This window comes from Euprymna scolopes, chromosome 40 (genome assembly GCF_053919585.1).
Source record: "Euprymna scolopes isolate OS-2025 chromosome 40, ASM5391958v1, whole genome shotgun sequence".
NCBI lineage: Eukaryota > Metazoa > Mollusca > Cephalopoda > Sepiida > Sepiolidae > Euprymna > Euprymna scolopes.
The window spans coordinates 15,197,932-15,217,122 of NC_136521.1; the positions used below are offsets into that span (position 1 = coordinate 15,197,932).

General features: G+C 36.8%; 1 protein-coding gene across 1 annotated transcript in view; it reads right to left on the reverse strand.

The window, feature by feature from the left end:
• Positions 1 to 13,371: 13,371 nt before the first annotated feature.
• The window catches only part of LOC145265726 (S-crystallin SL20-1-like), a 31,321-nt gene continuing 25,501 nt past the window's right edge, over positions 13,372 to 19,191 (reverse strand). Inside the window, exon 6 of the mRNA XM_080121781.1 lies at positions 13,372 to 13,638. Within this exon, the coding sequence (XP_079977907.1) occupies positions 13,474 to 13,638 (165 nt within the window). The 3' untranslated portion in view covers positions 13,372 to 13,473. The remainder of the gene's footprint in view (positions 13,639 to 19,191) is intronic.

A 19,191-nucleotide genomic window follows, 5' to 3' on the forward strand; every position in this document is an offset into this window, starting at 1 on the left:
AAGAAAAGACGTTTTACATAGGAATATATATATATATATATATATATATATATATATATATATATATATATATATATGTTTATTCAATTATATTTCACCTTTTATTTATACCAATTCTTTAATTTATGAAGCTCGATGTAACTACAGAGCATATACAAATAAATGGCAAAAGTTTATATTCCAAATTTCACGATGTTGACCATCTTACCGTTTATTTCTGGCGTAACAAATTAGAAAAATTATAACTGCGCTTCTCTCCCAAGTTTAGGATTTTGCAATCATTCCCGTATACCTTTATTTTCTTTGAAAATCGATGAGTGTTTGTTCTTCTAATGAGTTAAGGGCGGAATAAATTCAAGAATTTATATAATAATTATATGAATGATTCTGAGCTACGAATCAGGTGTTGTAAAGATTTGTGCATGCTAACGTACTCAAAGAAATAAACGGTAAGATCGTCAACATCTTGAACTTTGGAATATAGACTTTTGTGATATATATATATAATATATATATATATATATATATATATATATATATATATATATATATATATATATGAATTGTTTAACAAGGCAAATTAAGATGATTTAATAAAGATTAGTTTCACTATAAATATGCTTTTGTTTATCTTTTTTTCCTTATTATAACGGAAGTTACTGAAAATTACAATGAAAACGTGTTTGGTTGGAGAAATCCTAATAACATGCATTATCAATCCTCAAAAATTCAAAACACAATGCATCTTCTATTATATAAATCTCACCTGTTTGTTTAAATGTATGTATGTATGCATGCATGCATGTATGTATGTATGTATGTATGTATGTATGTATGTATGTATGTATGTATGCCTAAAATTTTCGACAGAGGCGACGGATTTTCACAAGATCGGTATCGTTTTGAAGCGCAACCCTTCGGACCACAAATATCGAAAAATTAGCTAAAACCTTAATTCCTTTACCCTCAGCTGGGAACTTTTCTACAAGCAGGGGTCGTTTTTTTCGTCGATATTTTCGTAAGTCATCCTCTCTTTTCGATTGACTAGCTTTAATTTAAATCTTCGCCACTTCCAGTTTAGCGATGGATACAATAGCAAAGACGTCACGTTTGTTTGTTTTTTCACATTCTTTTCCTTCTTTGCGGTACGGGTTCGAGCCTGTCTGCCTACTAACATATTTTTTTTGCTCAATCCACACCTCTGGACACCCTAGCTTGTCTTCCATAAAGCACAAATCACACAGTTTATTTGTTTTGTTATGTCACACTTTTATTGTCTCTACATTCTTTAAAAATTTACCCCAGTATTCGATAAAAAAAAAATGATTTTTCATCCCAAAGTAACAACTCCGACAATTGGGGAAAAAGCTTAACTGAAACAAATTGATTTTCATTACAACTACAATTAAAATACATGATTAAAAAATACGACTTTGATTTTTTGGATTTAAAAATATTCGACCCCGCCACCTCATTTTAAAAAAAATTTCAATATTCAGGCTCTTTGTTGATTTTGGAATGGGATTAAAAACTCGACTCCTAGCATCGTTAGGCTGTGGGGGAGCTGTATCACCATAACATGCTCCACTGATTGGAAAATTTTGGAAAGTGCGTTGTTATTAATATTCCGTTTGATGCACAGAAAAAAGAGAGATAAATGCGCTAGTTAGACGAGTTCTTGCTACAAATATCTTACAAACACTTTACAAACATCTTACAAACACTTTACACACATCTTACACACATCTTGCAAACACTTTACACACCTCTTACAAACATCTTACAAACACTTTAGGAACATCTTAAAAAACTTTACAAACATCTTACAAACATCTTACAAACACTTTACAAACATCTTACAAACATCTTACAAACACTTTACAACCATCTTACAAAAACTTTACAAACCTCTTACAAACATCTTACAAACACTTTAGGAACATCTTAAAAAACTTTACAAACATCTTACAAACATCTTACAAACACTTTACAAACATCTTACAAACATCTTACAAACACTTTACAAACATCTTACAAAAAACTTTACACACCTCTTACAAACATCTTACAAACACTTTAGGAACATCTTAAAAAACTTTACAAACATCTTACAAACATCTTACAAACACTTTACAAACATCTTACAAACATCTTACAAACACTTTACAAACATCTTACAAAAACTTTACAAACCTCTTACAAACATCTTACAAACACTTTACAAACCTCTTACAAACACTTTACAAACCTCTTATAAACATCTTACAAACACTTTACAAACATCTTACAAACATCTTACAAACACTTTACAAACCTCTTACAAACATCTTACAAAGATAAAATCTCAGTCGAATGTTGTCTATGCGAATAACAACGTTGAAGAAAATGGCTGGCAATGTTTTTCCTGGGAGAAATGATCTGTAGATACGAGCAGGAAGCACCATCTACTATGAGTCAGCAACTCATTCGATCCCGTGGGCCGGGTCGTGTTATAATGATGGGCCGTGAACAGGACGAATACCAAAATGCAAAATTAAGGAAAATTACATATGTCAACCTAAATATTTGAAACCATAATAAAAATAAACATTGAGAAATCAGAAGAATAAAAGGAAATCTAAAATTAAAAAAAAAAATAAAAAGGTCATGGATATGACTTTAAACTATATCCGATGGTGAGGCCCCAGCTTGTGGGCTTTGGGGAGTGTGGAGCCACCCTTTAATTGCCATTGCTCCCAGGTCCACTCTGACTCGGAGTGGTAGTACCTGTTAGGGTCCTAACTATGGGTTAAATAGAAATTGACTTGAAAAAAATATATTCTATTAAAAAACTTTTCTTCAAAATCACTGGATTCGGCATTAAATAACCTGAAAAGGGTTGATATGCCGTAAAACAAAAACAACCAACCAAAAATTAAAAAAAAAACACCTAACAAAAATTAGTTTGCTCCAGGAATAAGCGATAGGGCTCGCTGTTGAAGGAATGAAATAAAAAGTCGACTGAGAGAACGTTGTCTCTTTGAAACTGGATGAAGTTGTTTGCAACTAATGTCTGTCGTCGGTCAAATCAACTTTCAGTTTTTTGTTTATGTTTATGTTTTCATTTTTTTTACTTAGAAATAGAAGTGATTGGGTTTTGATGATCATAGCATGCATATTCGGTTGGGTGGTTGAAAGGACGATAATAGCAGGTCTTCTGTTGAATTTAAAAGCATCGTCTCTCGTGTTAAATATAGCAATGCCTTGCGGGCCAGTCAAAATGTCCTCGAGGGCAGGATCCAGCCTGCAGACCGTAGGTTGACCGCTCTTGATCTACTAGATTGTGAAGTCGTTTTGGTCTCTATGGAGATAGAAAAGAGAACCCTGATCGGTACCATTCCAGATGTGATAGCAATAGTCTATCTTATGACTATCTCACTCGTGATATTCAAGATTAGCGCAAGACTAGAGTCATGTGAATTCTAGAGAAATTAAAATCAAGAAGGCGATGCCCTCTTCTCCATTCTTCGGCTTCTATCTTGTTGGGATTTACACCGTAAAACTTGCGTGCAAATCTATTTCCTTCCTTTTCCCTTGCTTCCCTCCTCCTACCTACACACAGCTCTTTTTTCTCCCTCCTCCTTTGTCTCCCTCCTCCTATTTGTACACAACTCCTTTCTTTCTTTCCCACATATTCTAAGGAGGAAGAAGTGAGTTTTAGGTAACAATTTGGCGCCCTGTATTGACCACGCTATGCACAATAAAACATTTTGTTCATTCAGTTTAATATAAACAAGCAATACATTAATCTCACATCAACTCATTTTGTAATGACCATAATTTTCCATGAACTGCCTTTAAAAGAAGGAATAACTACTTCAGAACAATTATACAAGCTGTAGTTACGCTGGACGCATCGTTGTGCAATGAAAAACAGCACCGGGTTATTTATATTAGGTAAGTGGGTTTTGTTCAACGGTTGCGTTCAGAGTTTCATAAGCCTTTTCTATTGGAGAAGAAATTCTAACATCATCACAGAAGAGACATGACTGATCTTTCTCTACTCTAACGTGTGTTCGACTGAGCTTCAGTTTATGTTCCTCTCAGTAAGACATTCTCAACAAAAACATATTTAGCTACAACTAATGTCAATCTATATATCTATAAAAGTTAACGTGTGTGTGTGTGTGTGTGTGCCTGTCTGTGTACATTTCCCTACGCAATAACTCTGTCAATTTTTAGTCTACAGATTCAAAAATTGATATACAGAGTACCGAGATCTCGAAAAATCTATGTGATCGATTTTCGGCCAGAAATTTGGCTGTTAAGGGGTCAAAGTTCAACGATTTGACCTTTGAGAACTCTACCAAACTCCTCCGCCAATTTGGGGTCTAAACACTTGAAATTTAGATATAGATTACTTGGACATAGATCTAACTTAATAACTTGATTTGAGTCCAAAACAATAAATGTTAAGGGGTCATAATAGGGGTCAAACTTAAAAAATGGACCTTTTTTTGCTCAGCATACACCTCAAAATACCTGGGCAACGCTGGGCACCCGTGCTAATAAAAAAAAAAAAGATAAAAATTATCCAATAAGAACAAATAATATTTCCGTAATATCTCTGTAGTATTTGACCGGTACAGGATTACTTATAAAAGATTATATTATGGAAACTAGAAAGCTAAATAACGATATGTGTTTATGTTTTTGTTTGTCTCTAAAACAAATTATTTATTTATCTTAAAGAATAAACAAACTTTCGACTTAAAAAAGTTGACTTTTTTTTTGTAAATCATCTTTCACGTTGGAGATACAAAGTCTCTCTTGGATAGTAGTCTGTGGAAGTGTAAGTCACGGTTAGTTTAAATGCCTATTGTGCTTCACGTGTCTGTGTTTTAAGGGTTAATGAGAAAAGTACTTTATTATATATATTATTTTATATATCTTTATTATATTATACATACTATATTAAACGAACTAGAAAGCCACATAACTATGTGTGTTTGTTTCTTTTTTCCAAAAGAAATTATTTATCTTAAAGAATATAAATAAAATGAACTCATTTTTTCCCGTAGGATTTTGACCTTAATAGGATTCAAAATCAAGATATTTCATGCAAATACATTATGCACAAACGGCAGAACAATATCTGAGGTTTGTTATAGGCTTATTAGTTCTCAAATTCCTCGATAATCTTAGATTTCTATACTTTTTCCGCTGAGAAGTCACGGCCAAAATCGGTTAAGATCAATGGAAGTGGTAAAATATTTTCTCTCTTAAAAATTCAGCCTCCCCCTGCCACCACTTAACATTGTTTGGAGATCGTTCACAAGGAACAGTTGAGAAGAGAGCACCGGTTTGGCTTCGTAGTTCTATCATGTGAAGTAATTTAAAATCACTAAACTAAGCTGCAGTGCTCTGTGGCGTAGTGGTTAGGGTGCTGGACAATTCACATTATATTTTCACGTTCGCGCCGACCTACCATAGTGTTTTTTTTTTTTTCCCTAAACAACTGGAATGGACTTTTCTTGATGGCCGAACTGTTAACGTTGCAGATGTTTTTTTTTTTTTTTTTTTTTCACACTTTATTTTCCTACTTTTACTCATGACTCCGGGTTTGATCCTTCCTACTTACCTACCATAACATTTTTTAAAACTCCCCCCCCGTCCCGGAAACAAACACTCGGGCAACGCCGGGTACCCCCGCTAGTCTTAAATAATAAAGTAGCTTTTGACTTTTAAAAAATATTCCCCAGTTTTCACTTTTTTGTAAATCATCTTTCGCATTTTCTTTTTTTTTCTTTGTTGAGAAAAACACAAACACACATTGCTATTTGGTTTTCTAATTTCTATAATTCAAATACAAAAAGATGTGCTAATACTTTCCTTATTAAGATAATTGTCTTTCATTCAACGGTTGCGTTCAAACTTCCATAAGCCGTTTTCTCTATGCAAAGAAACGTTCGCATTCTTACAGAATAGACGTTGCTAGTCTTTCTCTACTCTATCGTTATTTTCATAACGTGTGTTTAACAAAGCTTCAGTTTATACTCCTTCATGTAAGACATTCGCATAAAAACTCGTCTCGCTACAATCACTGCCAATAAATTCCATTTATCACTCTGAGTACTCAGAACTAAGTAGAACTCAATGAACAGTGTCTCGGTAGACTTTTTGTATTATCAGATTTATCAGTGTCTGAAATGACACACATCTTGATATTTAATTCTCTCTCTAATCAGCTTCTTGGCCTTTTGGTCAAGATCAAAGTGTAGTATCTGTTCCGGCAGATGCTGCAGGCTATGACTAGCTATGACTAGCTATGACTGGCAAAGACCGGATGTGGGGGCGACCCCACATGCCTGACCATTGACCGGCTCCCATTTCCCACCTCTCGGGAGCTGGTCCCCTTTTTCCCTTCCCCCTCCCTTCACTCCTCACATTAAAAATCGGCCTTGTGCCTAATTTGCTCGGTGGGGGAGCAAATAAACACCATCTGTTCCGGCAGATGCTGCACTTGAGATGGTTTGTACCAGTCAATGGAGGGGAAACCCTCCATACTGGGACAATTATTATTTTTGGTAACCAGAGTGCCCCCTTTTTGCCTACTTTTAGGGGAGCTGGTTTTTACCTCACATTAAAAACGGCCTTGTGCCTAATTTTCTCAGTGGGGGAGCAAATAAATACCATCTGTTCCGGCAGATACTGCAAGCTATGACTAGCTATGACTAGCAAAGACCAGATGTGGGGGCAACCCCACATGCCTGACCATTAACCAGCTCCCATTTCCCACCTCTCGGGAGCTGGTCCCCTTTTTCCCTTACCCCTCCCTTCACTCCTCACATTAAAAAATTGGCCTTGTGCCTAATTTGCTCGGTTGGGGAGCAAATAAATACCATCTGTTCCGGCAGATGCTGCAAGCTATGACTAGCTATGACTAGCAAAGACCAGATGTGGGGGCAACCCCACATGCCTGACCATTAACCAGCTCCCATTTCCCACCTCTCGGGAGCTGGTCCCCTTTTTCCCTTACCCCTCCCTTCACTCCTCACATTAAAAAATTGGCCTTGTGCCTAATTTGCTCGGTGGGGGAGCAAATAAATACCATCTGTTCCGGCAGATGCTGCAAGCTATGACTAGCTATGACTAGCAAAGACCAGATGTGGGGGCAACCCCACATTCCTGACCTTTAACCAGTTCCCATTTCCCACCTCTCGGGAGCTGGTCCCCTTTTTCCCTTCCCCCTCCCTTCACTCCTCACATTAAAAATTGGCCTTGTGCCTAATTTGCTCGGTGGGGGAGCAAATAAATACCATCTGTTCTTCAGATGCTGCACTTCCATTTCTTGTTCTCTTTAGGTGGAGGAGAAATCCTTCACGACTGAGACAATTTTTATTTTTGTACCTTTTCTCCACGTTAAAAAACGACCCTGGTGTCTAACTCTGTCCCGTGGGGAGGCATAGTAAATAGGCTCTCTCTAACTCTTTGTTTAACGCTATTACAAATAACCCCCCCCCCCCAAAAAAAATTATTTTTGCGTCGTCCTATTCTATAATCAAACCATACCCAATTTCCACCATTACTGATCATTGCGATGTTGTATCACTGTCTAAAACTCATTGAACCTTATCCTCGAGTTGCTTTGAGGACTGGAGAACTTAAAAGCAAATAACAAAACTCATATTTATGACTTAATTTTATTTAAATAATGCTTCGGGGTGAGATATTTTTTACATTTATTTATACACTAGCAAAGCTACCCGGCCTTGCCCTAGGCAAACGTGTAAAATATTTATACAAAAATATCAAACTTTTTCGCTTTTCTTCACATCCCATTTTTCAGTTCATCTTCCCATTACACCTCTCTTCTCTACCCAGCCCATTCCCATCGCTGGATATACATACGCACACAGATGACTGAGAATCCGGGAATTAGTTCCCTCATTTAAAAATAGAGTTACTTCCCCTTAATTAGTAAATAATATGCCTGGAGAACTAACCCCGGTTATGAAACTGCTCTTTATATTATAGATAAGTATTTTTGTTAAGATTTTCAAATTCGAATAAAGCTTCAGAATCGAGTTATCTCCTATTATTTTGATTATAAAGAAATAACTAAAAATATCAATAATTGTGAACTGCCAGCTAAATTCCTATTTAATTAAAGTAAAAACGTGACATCGATTTCATCATTTGTTTCTAAATACTAAAATTTATATGCAGTACTCTTTAGCTAAACAGACAAGCATTTATTTCTGCCAAACGTGAAACGCTGAATAAACGATTTGATACTAAAAGTGAAAAAAGAAAAATATGATTTTAGTGCCATTAACTAGAATCGAAACCGAAACCGAACGCAAGATTTAAAGCACCTCCGCTGGAAAGGTTACCCGGTGAGCTACAAAGCTGCAAATATTACATTAACGTACACATCTTATTTAATGTATAAATTTGTAATCGATTTATGATGGACAAGTGTTGATTTCTTTTTATTTTGACCCTTTTTTATCCCTTAGAAATTATTTTAGCCGAGCAAACTCGCATAAAAAATGACCTACAAAAAATGCAATCATCTGAGCCGTCTCACATCGTTCTTCGACTTACCGTTCCCACCAGAAATATAGTTTTAAAAGATGGAGACAGAAAGAGAAACATACGGACAGAGAGACACAGTAAGTTTTATAAATGATATAATACGACACGATATGCTACCTCAGCAACAAATCCCTGCCCACATATAATATCGTAAGCATCGAACATGTTTAACGGTTAACAACAAGAATGGTGATATGATTCTTCATGCTTAGCTAAAACGAATGGCTTCAAAGACTAAATATGTCCTCACTTCATCAGATGATACCATGAGACTTGATTCTGCCATACACCATCATCAACAGTAATACAAATATATGTCTTGAAGAGTTTTTACCACAAGACATCATCACCATTTCTGCGACACTCATACAAGATGCACCGTCATCTTTTTCGTCTCAACAGAAAAAAATATGATTTTAAAAAAATTCAATTTTCATCTCAAACAAGGCAGAGTGCCACTTTGAAGTAGGGGATTACTATCGGGGACATAAGTTGCAGGGATATTATGAAGGGAGTTGAGCAGCAAGCTGTCTGTTCACATTACGTTTGAACTATTGCATGTCAGTACAGTTGGGAAAGCAGAATCCCAGAAGAGAGTTCCAAAGTCTTGCAGTTCTGGGGAAGAAACTATTGGAGTAGAAAGCTTTCTTGCATCTAGAGATCTCTACTGTGAAGGGGTGGGATTTAGCTGCTTGTCGGGTTTTTAGGGGGTGTTTACGTCGAGGGGGCATAAGTGCTTGCAGTTCGTCAGAGCATTCACCATTAAAATACATGTAGAACAGGTAGAGGGACGCAACATCTCGTCGATTGGACGTTTAGATGACAGTTGATGACCTATCAGGTTGGCTACTCTCTTTTGAACCCTGTCCAGGAGTAAGAGACTAGTAGCAGATACACCAGCCCAAATGTGACAACAGTACTCCATACATGGGCGAATGGTGGCCTTGTAGAGGTACAAGATACTTTCAGGCGTAAGTAACTTTCTAGCCCGGTAGAGAGAGCCCATCTTTTTCGCAGCAGTCTTGGAAATGCTCTCAATGTATCTGTTCCAACTCAGGTTCCATGTGAACGTTAGGCCAAGGAGTTTAAAAGAATTACTTTAAGTTAATGTGTTTTTAGCCATTGCCATTGGTGGTTGAGAAGTGCCTTTTATGGAGCGTTGTGTCATCAGCAAATTGTTCGTGTTCTGTCTCTCTGCAACAAGCTGTAAAATGGAAACCCTAATGATACCTACTGTATTTAAAGTCGCCTTGAACGTAAAAATATGTTCCCAAGTTTGTAACGTTGTCTGGGAAATATGTTGACAAGTTTGTAACGTTGTCTGGGAACTAACATATGTTGTGTGCAGTTTAAGTCACAGAGGTGACAAGACAAAGAACAGGTAATAACTCCAACTCGCTTGTTCCTTATAGCGACAACATTTGATTTCTCATTGTTACAACCGTGACGTCACCAAAGTAATCTAGAACGATCTCCACGCTTCTCACTAGATCTCAGACGTTACCTCGTTCCATGCTTTACGTTTCTCCCGTAATCGTTCTCTCTCTCTTTTTTATAGTCTTTTTTTATCGGTGACGTCATTTCGCATGTATTTACATTCAGCTATTCCCACTATCACAGGTTGAAATATACAGTTTGTGTTTCAACGTGCCGATATTTGTCTGTTCGTGTTGTTAACCCAAATAAAAATTTTACTCTTCACCAACTATCCTTGGTGTATGATTACTAGGGCTAGGACAACAGCACATTCTTTTCATTTTTGGGACTCTCGAATGTGAATCCGTTGATATCTTATATGCTTTTATATAGAGTGATGTGGTTCTTAGTTGATTAACTGTGTTGGATATATACTTAAAAGTCAAAACAATAAAAAGAATATGCTGTTTCATAACCCTAATTAATATTTCTCGTTAATTTCAGTTTTATATGCCCAACTGTTTATAAGTTTATCGGTGAAATATTTATACACAGGCACACATATGCATCTACTATTCTATTTATATAATAATTAGCAAAATTATTACTATATTCACACTTCATTATCCAAATAAAACTAAAAAAGATTTCAACTCAAATTCTGCGTAATCCCACATGTTTGTTTTGTCTTACTGAAGAATGAGCAATTATTATCTTCTAAGAAAGGGACACATTGTTAAATGAAAGTGATGGAGTTTATAATCGCTGTAAATAACTCGATGTCAATGAGTGACCCCTTCAGGTAACATTTTCGTGTACCTCGTATAGTAAGATGGTTTACAAGAAAGAACTCATGTAACACAATTTTATTCGTAATCAAACACATTAAAAGTAAATATTATTTTTCAGTGTGTTGTATTTGCAGTAATTTAGCTAGAAAAGGTTCTCTTACCACCCATAAAAAATCTATCAGCGCCGTTTTCGTCTCAACTGAAAAAGGCGGAATTCTTTCTCCATGTTTCTACACTCTGAACCAGCCTGTCAAAGGAGGCCGTAATGATGCTTAGCCTATCCAGGTTTAAAGTCGGTTTGGACAAACTTTCAGTACATAGATGCAATATTTATTAGCTTCGATTTTAAATGCTTGTTGCACCGTTTTACCAATAATAATAATGCTAGTCATTATTTTCATGGCAGAAATTCGATTGTGCATCAATCTAACGCGCCCCCTTCGGTAAAATATTTACAACAAAACTTGTCTAACTACAAACACTGTTAAAATTTCCCTTTCTTCCTTTGTGTTTCTATAACTAAACAGAACTTCTATGAGCAAAGTTAAGGTTTTTAGTTTTGGACCACCTCAAAAATTTTGACACCAGAGTCGAAAAGTGGGATTAAGAAGACAGTGACCTTGAGGAAGGTCACTCTGACCTGTAAAATGTGGCTTTCCCGGTAAGGGCGCCTCGGGCGCCTCGGGCGCCTCGGGCGATTATCAATAAATTAACCCCTTCTGAAAGACAGAAGGCAAAGCCTAGGAAGGTGGACATACTAGAACTGCACTGAACTAACATCACACCACAATCCACAGGACCAGATCATTACAGGAATGGTCTAATCTCTGTTGAGTTTGGGGTCGATGATAAAATCCCTGGCCAAGTTCGGAAAATGGTCCGTCTATGGAACATAATACCACAGGACTACTTCCCGTCCTACTATAATAAGTTCAATGCAACCAAATCTATTAAAGAATCATCTATCTGTTAAACTCGATAAGCCTTATCATTGAGCAGCGCGTTAGTCTTTGTATGTCCTGAGTTAGTCTAATTTGGACATTTGAATTCACCCTCGTCCGTTCGTCCGTTCATTCCTAAAATTCTCAATAACTACTCATTACATTTTTCTGAAATTTTGCATGAAGTTACATCTACCTACTTAGGGGTAACAGTTCTACGACTGATTTTGGCTAACAGTACAAGGGAAGCAACTTTTGTAGACTCGATTTTACAAATATTGATTATATATTCGTAGATTGAACTTTAATATATGTGATTTGTTTACAATATATAAAAGCCAAGTACGTCAAAGGATGGAATACTGCTGCCATATCTGGGCAGAAGCTGCTAAAAACAGCCTATCCTGCCTTGACAGAGTACAAAATAGACTTCGTGGCTTAGAGGGGGATGCCCTTTTCTCTACCCTGCAACCTCTCTCCCACAGAAGAGACGTTGCGAGCCTACCATTGTTTTATCGTTATTTCCATGGCAGGTGCTCGTCTGAACTCCAATCTCTGGTCCCCCCTCGCCAGTCTTTCACGAAAAACACCCGCCTAGCTGAATCCACTATGAAAAATTTCCCCCACTCTATATCTGTGCCTAAATCAAAACGCGGATTCTATGAACAAAGCTTCTTTCTTAGAACTGCACGCCTGTGGAACTCTGTTCCGTCTGCCTGCTTCCCACCGAACTACAACTTGGATGTGTTCAAGTCTAACGTTAGCAAATTCCTAATGAACCGCCCCCTTAAGTAAACACTTCATCAAATCTCCACACTAACGTAATGTACTTGCAATAATCCTTATCCCTGAGTGGCTTCCGGGCCTTGATAAGTGGTGATCACTGTGTAAAAAAAAATACAAACTAGTAAGCAGGTTACCCATTTTTTAAGTGCCTTCTACACATGAAGATCCGACCTTTATCTAACTATACCTTCGAGGAGAGGCAAGTAAATAAAAACATGTAAATTAGGATTTGTTTGACCGTTCGAATTGACTGGAATTATTTATTCCAGTTCATGATTGTTACTAGTGAATGTTAGGCTGAGCAGTTTAAATAATAAACTCTAAGCTAGTGTTCATAGGCAGTCATGAAGATTTCATCAGTGATAAGAACCTTCAAATTTCTGTATTTGTACGTAGATCATTTAGAGTTTTATCAGAAAGGGTCTTTCTTGATCTGCCATGAAAAATAAAAAAAAATGAAAAGCCATGTGAAGCGTGGTACCGTTTATTTTGTTGGCTGCAGTATCAGTGGAAGCTGCAACAAGAACAGCTGAATGTTCCATATCATTGGGAGAAAGTGTGCGTTTGAGGTAATAAACTATAAGGTTAACGACATGACTCTTTCCAGTCCAACCCCCAAAGCATGACCATATAGTTTTTGGCTTGTTTGTAAAGAAATGATTGGTTGATACGAAAAAGAAAACAAAATATGATATGGTAGAATGCAAGTAAGTTTATACAAAAGAAAATACAACTTTTATTTTTAGAGAGAAACTAATTTTTATTGAAATATTTTTTATATCTTTGAACAGAATTTATTATTTTAATTTTAATACATTAAATCCTTTTCCTTCCAGGAAAACCGCTCACGTTTTTAAAGCTATTTCAGTCGTGGTGAGAAAGTCATCAACAGCTTATTACGCATTTTGTAATTTCTGTAGAATTTCGTTAAACAAAGACGGATGGTGATTATTTTGTTTTTACCAGTTGGTGGCAGCCCTTTTTTTCAGATAGGCAGAGATTTTGGTATGGGCAGAGACGCGTGTCCTCAGGGCAACCAACTTGGGATAGTTGGTAAACATTGACTGATCCTCCATGTATGGGCTTTCAAGACAACAGTAGCACATCATGTCACAGAGCATCATCTGGAAAAATAGAAAAGTAGACTTTATCAGCGGATTTTAAATTCTTAATTACTTAACAGAAAGCTTTCATAAACGCCAACTTCCTAATCTGAAATCTGCAAATGCAATCCGTTTCCTGTGATATCCGAGTACCACTTATTGATTGCAAAGTAATGTCTTTGTTTTATGTTTGGCATGTTTTTTGTTGAAAAGATGTTTTACACAATTGCTTTTTTCTGAATAAATACAAAAATTCCTCCACTACTTTCATATTTTTATTTTAAAAATTCCTGAATACTTTTACGTTTCCAATAAGAGGCTTGTATGTGTGTGTGTGTATGTATGTGTGTGTGTGTGTGTGTGTATGCATGTGTGTGCGTGTGTGTGTGTGTGTGAAAGAACACTAACCCTATTTACGTTTAACAGGATTTCTCCGAAGGAGGAAGTTCTATGGGAGTATGACATTCACAAGCTGTCCCCAGTCGCATGTATATCCCTGTCAGGGGAGATGACGACGTTAGGTTTTTGCAACTCTTGCAAGGAGGTGTCGATGCCCTCCTACCTATAGTGTCTGGAATTCCCAAATCGGCCATTCATTTTAGTAATGACCAGGCTCAACGTTGCTTAACTTACTTGAGGAAAAAAGAGGAATTCATTTTTATTCTTCTTTGGCAAAGACGGGCAGAATGTTTGCGTATGTGGGCATGTGTGTACTAGAAAGGACTGTCACCCCCCTACCCACCCCTCCTTACCCTCACCATCAACTGACCAACGACCCGGCATTTAACTCAAGACAGGCGCCCAAATAGGGACGTGTGGCGCGTTCGTGACAGAAAACGCTTTTAAAGAAACCAACGAAATGTGAGTTTACGTCCTTTTTTGTTAAAAAAAAGTTAAATGTTACTTCGAATTTATTTCAGAAAACATTCTGTTTCGATATAAAGGCATAATTCTGTTTGTCAATGCAAATTTAATGAAAATCCTCTAAAAATGAAAGCAAAAATAACCAGACGGGCGACTGTCGAATTATCTACTGAAATGTTAGTTCGAACTTATAACAGAAAGCAGTCCTTTTACCGATATAGACGTAGAAATTTGCCTCGTCTCTGAACGAGGGAATTAAATACTAGTCGCCTTCCTCTTTCCCTATCCAACATTTCCAGCGACTAAGCAGTATGGCGTAAGGTAGACCTATCTTCAAACGCCCTCTTTCAGAGCATTACTTTTGACTTTTACTAAGCAGAATACTTAGTTGGAAATTAAAATTTTTATTTTATTTATTTATTTATTTTTGTTCATGTCCTAAATGTATGTGTGATAGTACACGATACCTCTTGTATACATGGGAGCTTTACACTATCCCCGCGTCAGAACCACAGGTAAAATAGTTCTGGGCTCGGTGCTGCCACAAACACCAAAATATGAAACATGTCAATTACAAATTATCCAAACCATGGGACACAGAAGAAAGATCTGGGTGTCATGATCGGAAGGGACCCGGTCATCATCCTGCGAATGTTGGCCAACTTTCTAGTTTCAGAAACTCAAATAACATGGAGGCTGAACAGGTAAGTATAAACTCTAATTTCAGGGAACAAAATGATACCGAACAAACACAGCATAGCAAAATTTAAAAAAAAAGGGAAAGAAATGGACAACAAAAGAGAATAGACTCGTAATGGAATGCTATTATCTTAAATATAGATATGGAGGTTATCGGAACGAATGAAAGAACTATGGGACCTATCCAGTAACTACCATACGACAGAACAAAGAATTGCGGACCAAGCAAGACTGATACTCAAGAAAGGTTGGCTCTCTAAACTAGAACTAACAGAAATTCAGCGAAAAATAAATGATGAAACTGAACAAGAAGCATCCCTCAACGGAACCGCATGTAGAGCAACCCCACAAGTTGAAGCCTTACAATTAAAAACACCAAACATAGAAACGAGGACCAACATAGAACAAAGCCTACAAACGTGGAAACCGAAAACAATGAAACAGAACTAACAGACAATGAAGCAAATAAAATAAATAAAATAATACAGCTGATGAATGAGGAAAACAAAGCTCCCATCGTTAAGGAACCAAGGGCAGAAGAAATTAAAAACAAAAATAGCTCCTCTCACACATCCCAACAAATACAATCACAGACTTAAACAATCTGATTTACTCAGGCGCCAAAATGATAAGTATGAAACTCAAATCAGAAAAATTACCGGAGACAAGCGGACCGACACAACCTGGATGGGAAATAAGACTAGAAACCCAAATACATAAACATAAAAAAGAAACCAAAATGATCACCAAGAAGAAAGCAATGTGGAGAAAACGGAATATTGGAAATGTAACTGGCAGGAAGAGGCTAAACAAGAAACATGAAGAACTGGACCAAAAAATAAAAGCAAAAGAAGCGAGATTAAGACGATATATATATATATATATAGAAATCTGAACAAGGCAAACAAAACATTTGAAACTAATGAAAGCCAATTCTACCAAAATATGAACGGAGGAAAAACAAAAACAGAACAACCAAATCCGACAGAAACAAAACTCTACTGGAGTAAAATATGGGAAGAGCGACGAGATCACAATAGAAATGCAGAATGGCTGAAAGACATGAAGGAAGAGTTACAACAAATCGAAGAAGGAACAGTGACTGAAATCAGCAAGGAAACCCTAAAGAAAACCATAGGAAAAATGGCAAACTGGAGAGCACCAGGGCACGACGGGATACATGCATACTGGTTCAAATAATTCACAACCTTACACGAAAGGCTAGCCCAAAACCTGAGAAGATGTATACAGGAAGCAATCGTACCAGACTGGATGACAGTAAGTAGAACCACACTGCTACAGAAGGACACGGAGAAAGGAACCATCCCTTGCAACTATAGGCCAATCACGTGCTTACCAACTATGTGGAAGATACTGACAGCACAACTGAGGGAACAAATCTACTATTCCATGAATAAATGTGGACATCCTCGAGGAGCAGAAAGGATGCCAAAAAGGAAAAAGAGGAACACATGATCTGCTATATATAGATCAAAAGATCCTAAAGGAGGTCAAAAGGAGGAGAAATAATTTAGCCATGGCATGGATCGAATACAAAAAAGCGTACGACAGGATCCCCCAAGCATGGATAATATAATGCCTAAAAATGTATATAATACCAAGCAGGATCATCAACATAATAGAAAATGCAATGAAAACATGGAGACTGGAATTGACAGCTGATGGAAAATACATAACAGAAATTAACATACAAAGAGGCATCTTCCAAGGAGACTCACTATCACCACTACTGTTCATCATAGCCATGATGCCCTTGAACAGTATTCTGAGAAAGTGCCAAGCTGGATACAAGTTCTCCAATACAAAGGAAAAAATGAACCACCTGATGTACATGGGCGATCTGAAACTTTTTGCAAGAACCGAAAAGAAGCTAGAGACACTAATTAACACTACCAGGATCTTTAGCCAAGATATCTAAATGGAATTCGGAATGGAAAAGTGCGCACAACTAATTATAAGAAAGGGAAAACTGGAAACGACAGAAGGCATGGAACTACCCAATTAAACAGAAATGAGGGCACTAGGGAAACAAGACGACTATAAATACTTGGGAATTTTGGAAGCAGACACCATCAGAACAACAGAAATGAAAGAGAAAATTGGAAAGGAATACCTCAGGAGAACAAGAAAACTCCTCCAAACGAAATTATATAGCAGAAACCTAATAAAAGGTATAAATACATGGGCAGTATCACTAGTAAGATACTCTGGACCGTTTATAGGGTGGACAAAAGAAGAACTGAGACAACTCGACCAGAAAACCAGGACACTCATGACCATGCATAATACACTACACCCAAAAGACGATATTGACAGACTCTACGTGAAAAGGAAAGACAGCGAGAGATGACTGATCTTTATAGAAGACTGTGAAGGACACGAAAAAAGAACTAGAAAAATACATAATGCAAAACACTGATAGGATAATTATGGCAGCGAGAGACACTGAAAAACAACAAAGCAGAAAACAGAGACACAAACGACAAAACGAGAAAAGAGAAATGGGAAGAAAAACAACTCCACGGAAGATTCATGAGAATGACAAAAGACGAGAATAACGAAAACACCTGAACATGGACCCGAAAAGGACATATAAACCGAGAAACTGAATCTCTAATAACTGCAGCACAAGATAACTCGATAAGAACCAACCATATCAAAGCAAGAATCGATAAAACACAAGAAAACAGCAAATGCAGACCCTGTGGACAAAGAGACGAAATGATAAACCATATAGTAAGTGAATGCAGCAAACTTGCCCAAAAGGAATACAAAAACAGGCATGACCAAGTGGGGAGGGTGGTACACTGGGAATTGTGCAAACGACTGCATTTTGAGCGTACAGACAAATGGTACAAGCATAAACCCGCAACAGCACTCGAAAACGAGAACCACAAAATCCTATGGGACATGGACATACAGACGGACAAACCCATCCAAGCAAGAAGACCAGATGTCGTAATAGTTAACAAGAAAGAAAAATCCTGTCAAATGGTAGACTTTGCAGTCCCATCTGACCACAGAGTGAGTATAAAAGAAAAGGAGAAACGAAGCAAATACACAGAGCTAGCCAGAGAGTTAAAAGGGATTTGGATGATGAAGAAAATCAAAATAGTACTGATAATAGTAGGAGCACTATGAATAACTCTGAAAAACTTCGAAAAAGAATGTCAGAAATTGGAATCAGAGGAATAACTGCAAAAGTACAACGACTAACGATAATGAAAACGACTAAAATATTAAGGAAACCTCTTGAATGCGGAGAATAATACAAGACAATATAACGAATAAGCATTACAGGGAATGAAGAACACCGAAACTGCATATTTACAAGTTCTACACCCCCCATCATGCACTCCCCCCTATTGTTTCATCACCGGTCCCTCCAATAAAAAAATGATACCAAAGGACCGAGAGTCAATAAGGACTGAAAGACCGAAGAGCAAGCGCCAACCAGACATCGGCTGGACAAGCGCAAAGAGAACTGGTACCTTGGGGAGGCTGAGTGCCACTCAAATTCCAGTATAAACCAATGGCCACTACCAGCGAGAAATCAATGGTAAGCGGCTGTTCCGATGATACAAATTCATTTGCAAATGCTATCGAAGGAGGTGGAGAGAGCTGGACGTCTGGGGAGACTTGTGGTCACTCAGTTTCCAGAGAACACCACAGGTTTCCAATCAGATCGTTTGCTGACTTGTGTGAAAGCTCCATATGAGCCAATAATAATAAAATAATAATAATAATAATAATAATAATATAATTAATAATAATATGAATAAAAATAATAATATAATAATAACAATAATGATAATAATATTATAATGCATAACAATATGAAAAAAATAATAATATAAATAATAACATAAAAATAATATAAATAATAACATAATAATAATAACATAATAATAATAATATAAAATTGTAATAATAATAAAAAATCAAAAGATAATAAAAATATAATAATAAATCAATAAGATAATAATAAAA